Consider the following 19,977-nt stretch of genomic DNA (forward strand, 5'->3'; position numbering starts at 1 on the left):
TTTAAATGAGTAATTATGGATAGATACCCATATAACCGTTTATTCAATATATGTAAAATTAAAAATAAAATAAAAGCCATGAACATCTCAAATAGGCTTGTGCGGGCATGATATCACAAGATGGCAAGGACCATGATAATGATCCTAAGGAAATGTCTTTTAACTGAAATGATTTAAACTCCACCAGAAACGACTATATTTGATATGCATTCACGGTTATTTATCCTAAAATACACACAAAAAAGATGCATTGAGGGTCAGTTTCATTTGGACCATGAGACCGAGTCGATCTCATCCCTCGCAGACTTGTACAATTCAAGCCTCTTGCCACATTGTTGCCTCCTTTCCATCACTTCAGGATTTTCACCCAGCAATTGTGCAAGTTGCCTTCCCTGCACGAAATAACAGTACTCGAATCAGCCAAACAGCATCCACCCTATAAGAGAGAGAGAGAGAGAGAGAGAGAGAGAGAGAGAGATAGAACCTCCATTTTGCCCAATCGGATATACAAGTGATCAAGCAAAGACCTCTTAGCCTCCCTCACTTGACAATGAACGACAGCCTTCGGGATAGTATTTCTCAGTGTCTCTGAGACCATCTTAACATACAAGGAAACATTGGAACCTATCCTGTTGAAGTGCCCCTCTGCATATCGAACTTCAGGAGCGGCATACGGATTTCCATTATCCACTTCTTGAGGGAGATTCCGGAAGAAATCCACTGTCAGATACGAGGATTCCATGTCCACCAATCGCAAAGTTGTCTTCTTGCTGTCTTCACGAAACCTCTCCAATGCTTCATTAGCAGCTGCTGCCAATTCGGCTTGAAGAGTTGGAAAGCGCTTCAGCTCCTGTTTCATTCCCAAAACACAATCTATAACTTTCCCCACTAATAAACCATTTGAGTGTTAGATGGAGTGTATTAGTAATGAAGATTTGAACCTGAGTTTCTCCGATTGACCTTCTCACAATTTCCTTCAAAATAAAGTGAACCTGCAGTATTTGATTACTGAATAAGAATGCTGCTTGAATAACTACTTTATTGTCAAGTGAACAAAATTGAAAACAATTCTGCTTCCAGTGGCCACGGAAACAAAATTGCTATGCTATAGCTTGTTCAGCGCTAATTAACCCCAGGAAACTACCCTGAGGACAAGAAGATGGAATGGTAGACACCTACCGCATCTACTGATGCTTCAGATGGACCCCTGAAATAGTTAAGTGCACTGTCAATGAGGCGCCGATAACCTTGCTCAGGTGCAATTAGATGAGGTTGGTACCCATCTGCCTCTGAAACGACTTTCCTTACATTTTCAACTGAAAGATGACGGTCAAAAGGGAGCTTCCTCAAAGCAACAGGGAGCTGGTGATTAAATACAGCATATATCCGATCTCCACCAGGTCGTCTGCAGTATAAAAATCAGTGAAATGCTATTATCTTTTTTTCCCATACTTGTGGGCAGCATTACTGGATACAAATTGAGTGAATTGAAAAAATAGCAGTTATATATAATCACTGGCTAATGTATTGCAAGTTAACTACTTTTGAACCTTTAGAGCTGACAGGCTTTCTCAAAGCCAGCCATACAGAACTGGTGAATTCATATGAAAGAGCAGAGGAATCAAGTAAAGAAATTCTTTGATCAGGCTCACATATGCTCAATCGCACATGAACTGTGAAGAATAAGATCATGTGTTGGTCACAAAATGAAGCATTAAATGCATCTTATTTTTTTCCCAATGTAAACAGATCGCTGGACATCAGATTCTTGATCAGAAAATGGAAAGTTACATGAAAGGAGGCACTATCATCCATATGTATTCTACAAAAAAAGTATATGTATAGGGCATTTTAAATGGGATGTATTACCCTCCATCCAAATGCTCCTTGAATATCTGGTCAAATGCCCGGCATAACTCTAGGATAGTATATAACTGTGCCTGATACAAACAAAATAACTTCATATGATAATCTAAAACCAAATAGCATCACAATATGAATGAATGGATGACATATATAGATTTCTCACCCCTGCATCAATAGCAACAGGTCTACCAAGATAATCCAACTCCGCTTCAAGTTCTCTGATGCTTTTATGGATCAAAGATGCTATTCCTGGAATGCGAGCTTTAATTACAGACTCCAAATGCTGAAATCATATGAAAACTAAACGTTAACTCCCAACTTCTACATTATATGTAGACATTGAGCTATCAAATCATAGATGTAGGGGGCTGGGAAAACCTTTGAGAGAAGTTTTGCAAGATATTCTGAACCCATTTTGCTTGCCAAATGTACGTAATCTGGACTGGAATTAAAAAATTCGCGCTCCCTCCGCCTGGCAGCAATCATATCCACATTTTTGTTAATATCAACTTGTGAACGGTTCACAATTCCGACCCAAGGGTGTTGCAGCCGATAAGACCTTCCTTCGAGAACCTAACTCAATGCAAAGAAAACATCATGACCTATCATCAACAGAGTGGATTGATGACCTCCAGGAAAAAACAAACACGAACCTCCATGAGCACAAAATGTTCTAATATAAAATGCAACACCCAACAAAATTAACCACCACCATAGATGTTCTAGCTAAACACCTTTCTTAACTTGAAACTTCAGAAAGGATGAAGGATAAACCTATATACTTACGTATAGTACTGAAATACTATCTCAAATAATTAATGACGACCCCAATCACTTTTTTATATTTATATGAAACTTGGAAGACTTGTTGTCGATTAAAATTTGAAAAAAGAATCGAATATTCATTGATCAAATCATTCAATACACCGCAGTCTGATAGATCTTTTTAATAATAGATTAATCGGACTAGAGTACAGATGGAAATATTTAGTACATGAAATAGCAATTCAAGTGGAACAGCATAATACAAGCAAGAAGTCTTACATCCAAAGCATTTGTTCCCTTGTCCATTAAATCAAGCTTTGTCAACACACCAAATGTCCTTTCACCTAAGAAAAGAAACACAGAAGATCAATACATAAAACGAAAGCACAAAAGAAGATTTGTGACGCATGGACCATGTGAGATCATACAGTTGAATGATAAAGTCGGAAAATAGTTCAGGGACGATACCTGTAGGATCAACTAGTCGAGCAATCCTGATAGCATCAGATGTTGCTATGTCCTGATTGGCTGGAGTTATTGCCAGAATGATGCAATTAGGCTGTACCAAGAAGCGTTTTCATTAAGAATGAAGATTAAAACCAAACTTAGCTTGTGAATAACTTCAAGGCAAACAATCTATCCAGAAATTTAGTAAATGGTAATACATATCCTGGTAATGGTCACAACACAAACATGCAGGATAAATATTAGAACGGTTAATAAAGCTAAGACTTAAGGATAAAAACATTTATCAATCAAAGCTCAAAAATGGGGAATCGATTTAAGTATAACTCTTCAGCCCTTAAATTGACTTAAATAGATAAAAAGATGTTATTTACATGCAAGCTGTGATAAGAATGAATTGCTATTCCAAATGAAAACTGAATCGTCAGAATATCCAGATTCAGTCTGCCCCTTTGAATAGAGGATACAAATTTAAAGAGTAAATTGCTTGACAGAATGTCCATTGCAACTGCGAACTTGGTTTCTGACTGAATTCTCCATTGTTCTAAGCTATTTATCTATAAATTGAGGAGGGGGGGAGGGGGGGGGGGGGGTGGGGGGTGGGGAAAGGAACTCCGTATTACCTTCTCAACATAAGAATGAACCATGTTTTCAATGTCTTGAACGATACTCTCTGGCTGTCCCTCTGTCAGCAAGAAACATCTATGAGTAGATATTCAATAAATAAAACATTAAAATTTTCGTTTGAAACTTGGAACCAAGGGGGAAACAGTTTAACAATTATACCTACAGCAACCTTGGTTAAACCAGGCAAATCTATCAATGTTAGATTGACAACTGCCAAGAAGATAAACCATATGTTTGTCAGAGAGCAAAATGGACAACAGATCAATATTGAATACTTCATTGAATAAAAGATAAGGGTTCAACCTTATGCGACAGAAAAAACATGAATCACAGATAATTCATTCCACCAAAAGACCACAGATAATTTCCATTGTAGAAACTTGTTTTAACCCAAGATTTCAGAAGAAGGAAAATAATAAAATTATTGATGAACAGTTAAGCTAAGAATTTTCATTCATCACAACAAGAGTAGTTTTACGCAGGAAGCCATTTGTTGACACTCTCATGGTTAAACAGGACGAAAATAAATATTTAGAATGTAACTACATGATCATGGAATCAAATTTCTCTAACTGAAACACAAATGCTTCGTTGCATTGTGTGCACTTCATGAAATCAAGGTCACTCTTTTGATGTAATACAGGTCATAATCATCACATAGAATGAAATTTCTGTTAATATTAACAAAATAAACTGTAAATCTGTAATGTAAAGCAATGCTACCAATACATACGTGCACAAAAAGAACAAGGATCACAATAACAATTCACAATCACACCAAAACCAATGTAAAGAACATTGTTACCATTTGGGGAGTAGATACTGAGATGAATAGGAACATTAGATATCTGTTTTGATCTCCCAGTAATTCTGTCAGTTTCATCCTGAATTTCTCTTCGAACAGCAGCTGTTTAAGAAATGAAGACACAAACAAGAAAATCCAATATGAAATTCCACTTCAAAATAAAAGAGAAGGGGAAACATTAGACACTTTTGCTAAAATTTCATTGCTATATTTCTAAGAATACATTTCACGCTTGAAGTGATTTTGATTCATAATTAAACAAGCAAAAGTGACAACCTGAAAATAAGGCTATTGAAAAATACGAACAAAATAACAACATAATAGTTGCATGTTGTTAGTATTTTCCTGCAAACCATCAAGTTTTTGTTTCATCACTCATACTATATTACCAATCACCCAAGTTTTCCATCAAAATCTACCATTTTACACTATATGTAAGAAAAAGTCACAAACCACTACTCAAACTAGGATCCATAATGTAATAACATTAACGTTATCATCTAGTCAAAACCAGAATAATCACTAGAAAAACATTAATCAGGTGCTCGATCCATAGCACATCTTTACAATAAATAACATACAAAAATCAGTGAATCTTTTCTTTTCCAAGTGGAGGAACTCGGCGTATTCCTGCATTCCCTGTTCTGTCTTGTGCAGCTGCAAGACCAATGGCCTCCTGGTCACTATTCCTGCAAACCAAGCAAACTAAAATTACTTTTGAAGCTTTAATGTGCATGATTCTAATACAAATAATGTAATCATCAAACAAGAAACTTTATATTGCTTAGTTTAGTTGACTATTTTTTTTTATGCTGAACAATAGTTTACTTTTCTTTTAAAATTTGCTTTTTGTTTCATTTTCTTTCCTCTGCTTTCTCAGCAGCCAAACAGCGCATAAGATTGAAAGACAACAATCATAATCTGTAAAGAAAACCTTTATTAGTGTGGCCTTCTGAGTATATTCTAATAGAAAAGTAAATGTAACCATAAACAAATCAATTTATAATTAATCAATTTAAAATTATTTAGTTTGACCGAGTTGACGATTACCTTTATATGTTGAAAATAGTTGACTTAATTTTAATAATAATAATATTATTGTTATTGTTATTATTCTGTTTTTATGAACCAGGAGTCTCTCCTGAGCACTTTCCTAGGATCCTAGGATCCCGCAATCTTATCCGTTCATCGTATATCGTGCGGTCAGAAATGATTTAAAATTAAAATTTTAAAATTCAAATATGAATAGTACCTAACGAAAACTGACCGCACGATATAAAATGAACGGATACGATTGCGGGATCCCTAGGATCCCTAGGGAAGTGCTCAGGAGAGACTCCTGGTTCTGTTTTTATTACATTTCTTTCCTCTGTTTTCTCAGGAGCCAAACAGCATAAAATATGAAAATTGGTAATCAGTAAGCATAAACCCTAACCAGATCCTCTCGGAAGAAAATCACGCCCGACGATGCTCTCTAACACCGACGACTTTCCAGAACTCTGCAATTACATCATCCAAACACACCGCAAAAACTCGATTAGCCAAACAAGAAAGAAACCAGAGGAAAACAACAACGAGTGCGTGGTGAGAAAGAGAGAGGGACCTGGCAGCCGACGACGACGACGAGAGGAAGAGACTCCCAGAGAGTAGGCAATGCAGAGTCGGCGCCGCCGTGGTCGCCGAGGACCGTACAGGCCCTCTGAATTCGATTGACGAGGCCTATCAAGCCCTCCATGGTGGCCATTGGGGGAAGTGAAGAAGAAGCAGTGGAGGCGGTTGAGACGATGATAAAGCACGCACCGAGGGTGAGAGCGAGGAAGAGGTAATAGAGGGTGGTGAGGAGCAAGAAAGCTATTTTCGCTAATTTTGTCTAAAAATTTAATTTTTTTAGTAACTGGGAAAAGAATTTGATGAATTTCCGTTTCTGAAGAGAAATGAGTTGATGGTGAGTGCCTGAGTGGTGCTGCTGACTGAGAGAGAGAGAGAGAGAGAGAGAGAGAGAGAGACTCGGCTCTCATCCCCTTGCCTCATTTTGAATTCAGTCAATGCATTTTTTAATTCGTTTTCTTTTTTCTTTTTTAATTTTACAAAAGATAGAGTTGTTACATGTTAGGAGGATTGGTGGGGCCCGCCAAGGGAAAAAACATATTTTAGGTTTATATGTTAACTAATTAAGTCGTTATTGGATCTCACACTAAAGATTTATCAACGAGTAACCTATTTCAACGCTATAAGAAAAAGTTAGTTTGATAATTGTAAACTACTAAAAAAAAACTTACTACAATGGTCAGAGTATTTAATCTCACATAACCGAGATTAAAAAAAATTCAAAGCACATTAAAAATACCAAAGCAATTTAAAAATACCAAGCACATTAAAATTTTTTTAATGATTAATATGCAAATGTGAAAAAATATAGAAACGCTCATGATCGTATCATTTCCGCTTTGATGATGGGTATATCATCGTTTGGATTTTTAAAACACTACAAACCCCTGTGAACAGGGAAGTTTAAAATAAATAAAATTCATAATAATTATTGTAAAAGTGAAAATGTGAAAAGAATAAACAAACGCTCATGATTGTATCATCTACATTTAGACGATGGTTACATTGTCATTTAGATTTTTAAAACCCTCCAAACTCTAATGAATAGTGTTATTGTTTGAGTGTAAATTAATAATAATTAATATAGAAGTGTGAAAAATATAAATAAACAAAAAATACAACCACTCGTAATGATAAACTAACAACTTTGATGAAGGAGGTCAACTTTGAAGTTCGACAACATAGCCCTTAAACATTATATTTATATTTAACCGTCGATTATCGTTTAAGTTCTATTCTTCTCATTGAATTTCTTTTTATATATATATTTTTTAAAACATTATCTTTTAGTGGATGTAGAAAAATGAACGGTTCAGATCGTTGATATCACATTCACATTTTTACGGTTAATGAAAATATTGCTTAGAGTTTATAAAGTCCCTAGAAATTATATATCATCAATCATATTTCAGTTAACCATAAAAGAAAATGTTTTCAAAAAACCAAATATGAAAAAAAAGAAATTTAATTAGAAGAATAAAGCGTAAATGTGAACAACAATCTACAGTTAAATTTAAATATTTGGTTTATGGGATTGTGGTTGCGAATATGAGAGTTGACCTCTTCCCAAAAGTTGGAGAGTTTGTCATTATGAGCGTCTGTATTTTTATTTTTATATTTTTCGCACTTCTTCGTTAATTAAAAAATCTTACTACAATAATAGCCATAAGATTTAATCTCACTTGTGAAATTAAATCCTTACCGTTGGATTCTTTGATCTTACTTATTTTTAGTATTACATTTTTTATTTGATTATTTATTGGTTTAAAATATATTTTCTTTAACAGGTAAATGGTTGGGTCATATTACATGTTCATTTTAACGGGTCGTGTTTAAGTCGGATCATATTACCCGTTCATTTTAACAAGTGTTACATGACACGACGGATTAAGGTGTTGGGTATCTCATAAAAACGACACGAACAAGAGAAAGACGATACGATTGCCAGGTCTAGTTGAAGGCTTCTAGAGTTAGGAAAGGTTCTTAGCCACCGGTGACCGACTTTCAAAAGAGCATCTTTGGGCGGAGAGGATGGTTAATCAAAAGATAGTTCGGCATGTTAGAATTTGCTGAATCAAGTGTTTATAGATAAATATTATTGTTTTCTGCCACTTTGGTAATGCCAATTGCAAACGTAGACATGGGCTAGTAGCTATTGAATTGTCTTAGACGATTAATTCAACTTTTCTAATTAAGAATGAGTTAATTGGTTACACATGTCATAATTCAATAGGGTAGATAAGTGAGTCGGAAGAGACTAATTTTGGAGAAATTCCTTTGCAATCAAGATATAATCACATTTGAGTCATTCGTCTAATAAATGTTTGCCGTGCGGTGAACAAGTGAATCACTCTACATGGTGGATTGGTAAAATCGTGTTTGTATTACGATCTCCACCTGGATATTTGGCGTCTCTCAAAAAACCCCGACGAGCACAAACTGTGATACTGTCTTCCGTCTTCATTATTCTTCTTTCTCTGTCGACGTCTTTCTTGTTGAAGTCACAAAGCGATCTTCCCCCTAATCAAAAGGCCATGCGAATTACTAAGCCTCTGCTTCTGACTTAGGCGACGGCAAAAACATGGTGTACTCACCGTTGTCCATCCATACAGTTTTGAGCCTGATTGCGGCCGGAGCAAGGGGTCCTACGAAGGACCAGTTGCTCTCTTTTCTCAACTCCAAATCCACTGACGAACTCAACACTCTCGCCTCAGATCTCCTCCCTCGCGTCTTCGTCAATAGATCCCCCAGTGGCGGCCCCCATTTGTCCTTCGCCAATGGCCTTTGGGTCGACAAGTCTCTCACCATCAAGCCTTCTTTCAAAGAGGTAGTGGACCGTTCTTACAAGGCAGCTGTGAACCAAGTCGATTTCCAAACCAAAGCGAACGAAGCAAGAGTTGAAGTGAATTCATGGGCTGAAAAGGAAACTGATGGGCTAATCAAAGAATTTCTTCGTCCTGGATCAGTTGACAGGATGACCAGGCTCATATTTGCAAATGCATTATACTTAAAAGGAGCTTGGGAGGATAGCTTTGAAGCAAGGAGAACAAAACTTCCACCTTCTCGACGGGATCTGAGTTCAGGCACCCTTCATGACCAGCAATGCAGACCAGTTTATAAAGGCTTTTGATGGCTTCGAAGTCTTGAAACTTCCTTACAAACAAGGTGATGATAAGACTCGGAATTTCTCCATCTACGTGATTCTTCCTGATGCAAAGGATGGGATCGGCTTTGGTTGACAAAGTTTGTTCTAAGCCTGACTTCTTAGATCGACATTATCCATACAGTAAAGTTGAAGTTGGTGACTTCACAATCCCAAGGTTTAAATTTTCTATTTACTTTGAAGCTTCAAAAGTTCTCAAGGATTTGGGCCTAGTCTTGCCTTTCACTAGTAATGTGACAGAAATGCTTTACTCTACTCCCGCTGAGGATGCATATATTTCTGGGATACTCCACGAATTCTTCATCAAAGTGAATGAAGATGGCACCGAAGTATTGAGGCAAATGCCTCAGCATCTAAAACTGTTAGTTTGTTATAACAGTAAAGGATTAGTTGAGATGAGTAGTCGTATAGCAGGTAATTAGTTATAGTTAGATAAGGGTATTGTTGTACAAAAGCAAATGGCTATATATATACTCTCAAATGTAATAACATTATTAAGTAATGAGAATCAGTTTATTACAATCCTTTCTCTCTCTGCATTTTCCCTCTTCTCTCTAATTTCTTTCTTAGAGGTCGCACTTGGTGCGATGGCAAGTGCCTTCGCCCATGAGCGGTAGGTCTCGGGTTCGAGACTTGGGAGCAGCCTCTCCATAAATGAGGGTAAGGCTAGCCGACATTCACCTCTCCCATACCCTGCATAAAGCGGGAGCCTTGTGCACTGGGTACGACCTTTCTCTAATTTCTTTCTTGCTCGAAAAGTTCTTGGTTTCTACACGAAGCTGCAGCTATTTCTGCCGTGGTGCTATTGGGGTCTTCTCTTTCCACTGGTCCTCCTCCTCAGAAGATAGACTTTGTGGCCGATCACCCATTCATTTTCCTCATCAGAGAAGAAAATACTAAAACGGTGCACCATGTTGGGCACGTACTGAATCCGCTTGTCGGATGATCTCTTCAGTTATGTGTCACCGAATGCGATTTACATCATTGTTCAATTAGTAGTTTGGTGCGTACCTGTCCTGTCTAGAATAATTTAGTATCGGTGGTTTTGTTCTTAGATAATGATTTAGTATAAGTGGTTTTGTTCTACTGTTTTTTTTTTTTCATGAAACAAATTTATAGTAAAGACCCATATTTTTCTGTGTGTTTTCACAAGCAAATCGCCATGGCTAACTCATGTTTCTCTTTCTTTCTACAAAGCATATATATATATATATATATATATATATATATGTACATGTATGTAGGATTCTACTACGTACGACAGAGAGAGCTTGCTTCTAAATCCGACTTCAAACCCTTGTAGGGATTGGTATGCATTTGATTCACGGCATAAATAATTGTTCGTGCTGCTGAAACAACTTGATCCAATAGCACTTGAGAATTGGAACGACATATGTATTTAGATTTAGAAGGTACATTGTTTTGTCTCGGACAAACTCACCAAGTCCTAATGCAGAGGGCATTAAAATTCTAAGGCTTGTGCTTTGTCTTGCATAATGTGTCATTACAATTAGTTCGAAACAAACACCAGAAAAAAAGTCATATCGAAGGCAAAGAACTAGCCTCTGTTATATTTATACCTCTAATCCGTGGCCATGAGAGGCATTACTATTTAGTTATCACTGCTTTGTTTGCCTTTGATTTCGAGTCATCTTGATAATTCTGATAAATATAGGAAAGATGTTGGTATATGATCCAGCTTATGATCAATGTTCTAGATTATTCTAGTAAGCAAGTGAGGTGGCTAGAGCATGCTAGACAATTCTAGCATGTTATTAAGTTGATGGAAGAACCTAGAGAGTACTAGCTTCCTTGGTTGCAAATGGAAAGATCTAGAAGCTACAATTTTGTGGCTAGTCTAGAATTATCTATGCTAGAGGTTTGAAGAATACACTATAAACTAGTAGAATGCCAAACCCTCACCTATAAATATGGATGTGATGTTGTAGTGAAGTAACCAATTAAGAACCAAGTGTGAGTAGCAAAGGATCAAATCCAAAGCTAGAGTTCCACTCCAAGAGTGAGAGTGAGAGTGTTCCACTACACATTGTGAGTGAAGTTTAGAGTGATAAAAAGTGTGTCATACTTTTTTGTATCCATCAAGCCTTGTCTTTGGCTTGGTAAGACTACTCTTGTTGTACTCACCTTTTTCATATAGTGAAGATTGATCATTGTTTAGTGGACGTAGGCATAAATTGCCGAACTACATAAATTCTTAGTGTTCATTTTCTACTTTACCTTGTGCATTCTCTATCTTATAGTACCGACATTCCTAACAAAAGAAAGGCCCAGATTGCCAACAGCATTGCCATCACTTTGACCCCATCCATTTTATCACTGAAAAGTCGAACATGGGAGCAACAGGCAGAGCCAAAGTACTGATGACATTGGAGAAGACTGACGACGCTTAAAAAATCAACCCCAACAAACCTACTAACGAAATTTGCCATGTCATGCCGTCCATACCAGAGTCATTATATAAGAAACCCTTCCTTGTTTGTATTTCTTCATATCGCTTTCCAAACCCTTCCATCCCGCGCTTGCAAAGAGTCCAACTGCACAACCGCATGTTGTAAAAATATTACAAGCATATTTGCATGTTTAATCAGTAGAAAATGTCTCTGTTTTTATAACCTTCTCGAATGAAAATTGTGCTAGGGAAAGGTAAAATGTGTACGTCGCAGATGCACCAAGTGTGCATACGAAATCAACAACATACTTTTTCTTCGAGATACTAGTGGTAGTATTTTGGAATCTGCATTAATTCAAGAAGGGAGGCAGACATGGTCAGAAGAACAAGAGAGTAGAGTACATAAGGAGTGAACTTTTGAGAATCAAGAAAGAATGAGAAAAATGCATTAAAAGCCAATTGGGTTGCACATAATAAAAAGTAAATAGAGATAGGGAGGTACAGAAGGCCGTATGAATACATCATCTTGTCGCTGGTCAAGAGTAGGCCGAAGGCGAGATAGAGCAAGGCAAGGGTTGAGAGTTTCTATACTTTTGTAGAAGGGGAATTACTGTGATCAAGAGGGTTTGGTGTAGAATTGTCGTTGTGAAATGTTGTAGTCCCCAGGATATCCGTCTTTTGGTCCACGCACATAGCCAACATAAGGTTTTGGAGCATGGAAGCAGTGATATTGTTCTGTTCCTTTTGTTTGATTCCGTTTAATCATTTTCAGAAACTCACTAGGAGTTCTTTCATATTAGTTTTCGTCTGGTGTGTTGCTTCTCTTTCAGATATTTATAAGAAGGGTGGAGTTGCTTGATTTGATGGTGGTGATTGTTAGACCCATAAGCATTCATTTTCCAATATGAAAAAATAGGCCCGTTTTGTGTATGAGATAGGAGAGATTTTCTTAAGTAACCAAATTTTAGTCTCAATGACATCACCATTCAATGGGAGATTGTCACGTGGTGAAATGCTGACATTAGAGAAGCTGTAATAGAACGTCTCATTGGAGAAAGAGACTAATTAATAACATCATTGTCTTCTAATCACTACAAGAAAACATGGCTTTTGTGATGACCAACATTCGTCACATACATATAGGCCTGGCAAACAGGTCGTGTATTCGTGTCGTTTTCGTGTAATACCTGTTATCTTAACGAGTCGTGTCGTGTCACACCTGTTATCTTAACGGGTCCTTAACAGGTCGGGTCAACGGGTAAAGTAACCTGACCCGTTATGACCCGTTAAGAAAAATATTTTTTTTTTTCTTAAATTTGCACATACCACACATTACCACATAAATATTACTTCAAAACATTAAAACACATTTGTCGTTTAAGTACTACATCTACACTCGAAAATAAATGCCTAATAATAAAAATAATACATACACTACTAATCTATTACAAATATTAAATGTGCAAGGATATGCAAAATGAAGGAGTTTTTGTTTTCAAGGTTGTGAAGTCTTTCTCAAAAGTTTAAACCTTAATTTACAAAATCCTCGATTTGCATCGATCATCATGAAATTGTATTGGAACTTTGGCTTGATCTCAACCGATCCAATGGTCATCAATTTTTTAAATTTAATTTAATATATATATATATATATATTATATAATTATTATAGTTTTTAGGGGTATAAAATTGTTAAATTAATATATATAATTATTATAGTTTATTCATATTTCTATTAACATAAGATTTTGTGATATCCATTAGTGTAAATATTTTAAATTGAAGATCGAATTCATTATTTGTATTCATAGTGTCACATCCTGGCCCGGGTCCACCACATCCCGGGCTCGCTCTACCACCGTAGCACGATATTGTCTGCTTTGGGTTTACCATTCCCCTTATGGTTTTGTTTTTGGGAACTCACGAGCAACTTCCCAGTGGGTCACCCATCCTGGAGTGACCTGACTTCCTTCTCGCTTAACTTCGGAGTTCTTACAGAACCTGAAGCCAGTGAGCTCTCAAAATGCCTCGTGCTAGGTAGGTATGAGAATATACATTTAAGGATCACTCCCTTGGGCGATGTATAATGTTACATATAGGGTTAAGGAGTGTAGTTGTAAAAAAATCATCAAAATCGGAGTTAAAATAATAGTTAAATTATGATTTTTTGTTTTATAACCGTCGAAAAGTTTTGTCCTGTTACTTGATCTCTGAATGTTTGTTTTTTGTAATTTTTGGCATATGCGATTGCGAAGTATATACAAACATGTTTGACGGTTGGATCGTTGAAATTAGTTTCGTAGAATGCGTGTATCTCATCAATACAATAGATTCACTAACACTTAAAAGTTTATTCATACTTTCATTAAGTATAACATAAGATTTTTTGGTATCCACTAGTGTATTCATATAGGATCAAGGAGTGTATTTGCAAAAAATCATCAAAATCGGAGTTCAAATGACCGTTAAATTGTGATTTTTCTTTTTATAACCGTCGAAAAGTTTTGTCCCGTTACTTGATCTCTGAATGTTTGTTTTTGCAATTTTTGGCGTATGCGATCTCGAAGTATATATAAACATGTTTGACGGTTGGATCATTGAAACTAGTTTCGTAGAATGAGTATCCCATCAAAATAATAGATTCACTACTACTTAAGAGTTTATTCATACTTTAATTAAGTATAAATCTTAGTGTAAATATTTTAAATTGAAGATCGAATTCATTCATTGTATTCATATAGGATCAAGGAGTGTAGTTGTAAAAAATTATCAAAATCGGAGTTAAAATAACCTTTAAATAGTGACTTTTCGTTTATAACCGTAAAAAAGTTTTGTCCCGTTACTTGATCTTTGAATTTTTTTTTTGCAATTTTTGGCGCATGTGATCTTGAAGTATATACAAACATGTTTGATGGTTGGATCATTGAAACTAGTTTCGTAGAATGAGTATTCCATCAAAACAATAGATTCACTAATACTTAAGAGTTTATCCACTAGTGTAAATATTTTAAATTGAAGATCGAATTCATTCATTGTATTCATATAGGATTAAGGAGTGTAGCTATTAAAAATAATCAAAATTGGAGTTAAAATAACCGTTAAATCATGATTTTTTGTTTTATAACCATCGAAAAGTTTTGTTCGGTTACTTGATCTCTGAATGTTTGTTTTTTGCGAATTTTTGCTGATACGATCTCGAAGCATATACAAACAAGTTTAACGGTTGGATCGTTGAAATTAGTTTTGTATAATTCTTATCCCATCAAGTTCAATGGTGTGTATATATATTAAGTAGATTTAAATCTATTTATTTTGTACGTCTAATTGACTGGTACACGGAGTAGTACATCACGTAAAAAAATAAAATTTCTCACCACTTTTATTAATTTTCATTTTTCCCTCTTTTTTGTTTCTTTTTCATCTTTTCTTATAATTTTCATTTTTCCATCCCTTCTTTTTCTTCAAAGGGCGGCAGCCTACCCATCTTTCCCTCTCTTTTTTGTTTCCTTTTCAGCTTTTCTTATAATTTTCATTTTCCCTCCCTTTTTCTTCAAAGGGTGCGGTAGGAATAGAATGGAATTATGGAATCAATTGATGCATATTAATTGATAATTATTATAGTTTTTATAAAATTTAATTAAAATTTTAATATATATATAATATATATATATAATTATTATAGTTAATATTTTGGGGTATAATTATTATGGTATATATAATTATTATAATTATTATAGTTAATTTAATATATATATATATATATATTTATTATAGTTTTAATGGGCATAAAATTGTTAAATTAATATATATATATATATATAATTATAGTATTTTTTTAGGGTTATAAAATTATAAAATTAATATTTTGCTTATCGTGTATCATGTTACATGTTACCCACGTGTATACCCGAATCAACCCATTATCTTAACAGGTGCTTATAGGGTTACCCGATAATGACCCGATTCGTTATCGTGTCGACCTGAACACCTATTAATTTCGTGTCGTGTCGTGTCGGGTTATTGGGTCATGTCATGAATTGCCAGGCCTACATAAATATGAAAAATCGTCACATTTGACTATATGTGACGAAATTTCAGCGTCACAATTATCGTCACCTATACAGCGTCACCGATAGTTTAAGTGACGAATACTGGAGTCGCCACATATTTTCCTTTTACGTGATGCTTCTTCTGTCACTATTATTCTAACATGCGACGAAATTAGCGTCACAAAATACAAAATTCAGTGACCTATGTTTTTTGTCTCATATCATACTTATAAGTGATGCTTTTTGGGCCACTCAATATGATCCAATAATTATATAATTACACTAAGTGATGTTGAAATCGTCACATATTCTTTTGATGGGTGAAGCGGCTTATGTCACATATGTTATAATCAAATAACAATTTAGGAATAATATTTGAGGAATCCATTACTTATTCGTGTTTCGTAATCTAGAATAGCAACTCATAACAATTATAAGGTAATACTTCGCATTTTCATTAATCAACAATTAAACCACGTAAGTTCGAATATGTTCAACAACTATACATCCAACAAAATAACATAAACATCCCAAAATCAATCTAACTCATGGTGACCTATCTTAATAATAGCAATTTGTAAAGAAAGGTACCAAGGCCTATACATAGACCGTTTAAGGTACTAATGATAGGAGCATATTTATGCGCCTTAGTTAGCTTGTTCTTGTGCATTTACGTTGTTTTTCCTTAGTAAAGTAGTCTTTTAAGCTAGTTTTATGTGTTTTCAGGTTCTAAGGGCAAAGTATGCAAAAGGATGCATTTTGGAGCCTTTTGGAGCAATTTAGAGCTTGGAATGGACATCATATGCTTGGAGCCAAGAGGATGGACGAAATTGAAGATTTGAAGATGATGTTTCCTACTTGAAAAAGGTTTCCTAGTCGAAGTAGGAAAGCGCCTAATTAAAAGATGAAATCCTAATCAACAAAGGATTCCTAATTGAAGAAGGATTCCTAATCTACGAGGGATTCCTAGTTGAGGATGGATTCCTAGAAGAATGAAGATTCCTACTCAAACAAGGTTTCCTACTCGAAGTAGGAAAGTTAAATCCAAATGGCATCAAGTTGCAGCTACAAAGAAGATTTCCAAGTCCAAAAAGGAAAGGTTTCCAAGTTGAAGTAGGAGAAGAATTCCAAGTCAAGAGAGGATTGAGACATGTTTTCCTAATGCTAGAAGGACTCCTAAGTGTTGTAGGACACAAATGAGAAGTTTCTAGAAAGTTTTCATCCTTGCCGTGGGTTTCATGCAATTCCTATCAGTTTTGGGGCTTTCTAGAAGCCCTATCCTTAATCCCTACTTTGGTGCCGCACCCTAGCTTCTAGATACCCTAATTCCTTGCCTTGCAAGGCATTCTAGAAACCTTATCACCTTATCCCATTGCTGCCGCACCCTTATCCCTTTTCCTTGCAAAATCTGATTGTTTAGACCTATTTCCTTGTGGATTTGGGTTATCCAAGTCCATATCTGATTACCTTAGGGTTTTAAGTGCCTATATATACTCATATTAACCTCTAAATCAGATCACCACTCACCACAATTCACAATTGACTCCAGAAATTCGTCCAACCCTCTCCACACTCTTGCCGCACCCACCAAACACCATTCCCCCTAGTTCTAAGTTCTTGCCGCACCATCCCCATCCCCTAAACACTACTACATCCATCCATAACCATGCATCCATACACCTAAGGCCCTGAACCTGTCCCTAGACCCTTTGCCGCACCAAGGAGGAGGAGAAGGAAGTTCGGAAGTTCATGCAATTCAAGTTCGCGTCGCTGGAATTTCTAGGTGTTTCTTTTCCTTTGATTTCAATGTTTAAATTCAATTCTCTTTGTTTTGTGTGTATGAGGAACTAAACCCCCCCTTGGCTAGGGGGGGATTCGAAATACATGTTTATGCTTGCGATATGATTTGATTACTTCTAATTGCGTTTCATAAGTTGTGAATTCAATTTACTTATCTATATGAATTACATTGATTTGTGTGTGTTGGTTGAGAGTGCACGCTTAATTATCATGCATAAATTGAATGCTAGGATATAAGGAAATTTCACCTAATCGTTATGGAATTATATTCACAAGTAGTAAAGGTTGATGATCTCAATCGCGTTAAGTAAATTCTTGGCATAAGTTTCATGCAATCATAGTAACAAGTGCTTCGTCAATGCTTATGGTTTTCATAGAACTTAATGATTCTTGCTTGTATCTCTATTATGCAATCATGTAGGGGACTTGTGGGGAATGTTTTGGGTTGTCGTATGCAATCATCCAATTCAATAACGTTAGGAAAATCTGAAGGTTAATTTAAGCGGACCTAATTAACTTGGGGCATTAAGAATTCATGGTTTATTGAAAAGCAATTGGAAATCGTTTTGTATGCAAGTATAACATGTGTGGAGATGAACCCCTTAGCTAGCCTTCCATTCACCCATTTAAATCAAATTCGTTTTTACAATCTGTTCTAATTTCCAAAGTTTGTTTTGTTTTTAAATTCGTCCAAAACCAATCCCCCTTTGTTTTAAAGTGTCAAAATTAGTTAGTAAGTGTTTAGTTTGTGTTTTTAAGTGTTTTAGGTCAAGTTAAAACCAATTTTCGTCCAATTTTGTATCTAGTGTTCAAAACTGCCCAGATTGTGTTTTTAAGGCAGTTTTGAGTGTTTTGGGGCTGTTTTGAGTCTTTTGGTTTGTTTTAGTGTTTTAGAGTTTAGTTTTGCATTCTTTGAGTCTAGTTTAGTATTTTAAACTTGTTTTTACGTATTTGAGTCAATTCCAAGTGATTTTGCAATCCCTCCTAATCCCCGGTCTAGAACGATCCCTACTTACATACATTGCTACAATTGATAAAAAGAGGGTTTAATTTGAGTGCTAGTTAAAATCGCACCAACTAACTAACAAAAGAAAAGTCTAAGACACATTGAAGTGCTAACAAAAAGGTCTACCATGTGCATACTTAACTAATACAAAAGACATAACTATCAAAATCATTCTTCTTCCGAGTCATGTTCTTCCAGTTCAGGATAAACATTTTCACTAGATGAGTTATTACCACCAGATTCCTTCGAGCTGTTGTTGGTCTGCCCTTTACTTGCAGCCCAAAAAGCCATAATTTTTTATGCCAAGGTATCATCATCATTTTGTAAATCCAACTGAGCTCTCAATTGTTCATTTTCCTGTTGTTTGAGGAAACCATCTGATAGAATCTTGATCCGATCTCTCATATCAGTTAACTCAGAACTTGAAGCCGTAGAAGAAACACAACTACAGGTATCCGTACGAGGGAAAAGACCTACACCGTTAACAGATTTTCCCTTCCTTCCAAGGTTCTCAGCCATGATTCCAAATTCATCTTCCAATGGTACTTGTATGGAATCGAATATAGTACCCTCAAGCGCTTCTTGGATTAGTTTCTCCCTAACTTCATCCTTTTTTTTCTTCATGCTATCCTTTCATATTAAAATACAAACAAATAAGTTTCTTTTGTTTCAAAAAAATCAGCCACAATATGCTTAAGAAAACACCACTTAAATACTTGGATGTGATCCTGAACTGATATAGAAGCAAACCATTGGGTATAAACTGTCTTTACATATGATTTTGTAGTTTATGCTTCAATGTGTTTTACATAGGATTAGGCAACATACAACGTATAACCATTAAAGTAGTTTATGTTTGAATGTATGTTAGGTATAACCTTTCATCTTCTAGCTAGTTATATTAAGTTTTTTTTTCAATTCAATCTTGCATGTTCACTTTATTTGTGTTTCCTAAGTTGTATCATGTCCAATTTGATTTTTTTAATCTCTATCTCCCTTAAAATGAGACAAATGATAAGTCTGTGAATGACTTACATGTTTGTCCCGTGCAACATCATTTATCCACTGACCGTTCTTGTCTTTATGGAGAGCCCCCCAATTGTCAATCACAGATAATGGATTTCCTTTTTGCTCAATAATGCAGAAACATACATTAGAATATGCAATTTCCATAATGAGTATAATAAGTAATTTAATTTCATTACCATTTGGACCTTCCTAGCATGTTGGATAAATGGCCTTGCCCCTCCTTTGTGGTGATACTTCTGTTTCTTCCTATTAACAACATTTTGCTTTGAAAGCTCATACATTACACATTTGGTACATGACATACGAAAGAAGATTTAGTTAGCTATACATGTGTACAATTTGGAAAGTTTCAAGCTCTCAAACTTGTCATATATAATGTCATGT

The 19,977-nt window shown here is 35.7% G+C and overlaps 1 protein-coding gene and 2 pseudogenes across 1 annotated transcript; 1 reads left to right on the forward strand and 2 right to left on the reverse strand.

The window, feature by feature from the left end:
• LOC126626599 (phragmoplastin DRP1E-like) lies at positions 1-6,558 on the reverse strand. Its single transcript, XM_050295971.1, has 15 exons — positions 6,132-6,558; positions 5,964-6,027; positions 5,110-5,217; positions 4,529-4,630; positions 3,883-3,933; positions 3,720-3,781; positions 3,100-3,190; positions 2,911-2,975; positions 2,245-2,439; positions 2,030-2,149; positions 1,870-1,940; positions 1,180-1,405; positions 942-992; positions 485-850; positions 1-392 (listed from the first exon to the last, which is right to left on the reverse strand). Exons 1-15 carry the CDS (start codon positions 6,270-6,272, stop codon positions 264-266), a joined length of 1,842 nt encoding a protein of 613 aa, XP_050151928.1. The 5' UTR covers positions 6,273-6,558; the 3' UTR covers positions 1-263.
• Positions 6,559-8,509: 1,951 nt separating this feature from the next.
• Positions 8,510-9,721, forward strand: LOC126625404 (serpin-ZX-like; annotated as a pseudogene).
• Positions 9,722-11,273: 1,552 nt separating this feature from the next.
• LOC126625405 (probable purine permease 10) lies at positions 11,274-19,737 on the reverse strand (annotated as a pseudogene).
• Positions 19,738-19,977: the final 240 nt, after the last annotated feature.

This window comes from Malus sylvestris, chromosome 6 (assembly GCF_916048215.2).
Source record: "Malus sylvestris chromosome 6, drMalSylv7.2, whole genome shotgun sequence".
In the NCBI taxonomy this organism is placed as follows: Eukaryota; Viridiplantae; Streptophyta; class Magnoliopsida; order Rosales; family Rosaceae; genus Malus; species Malus sylvestris.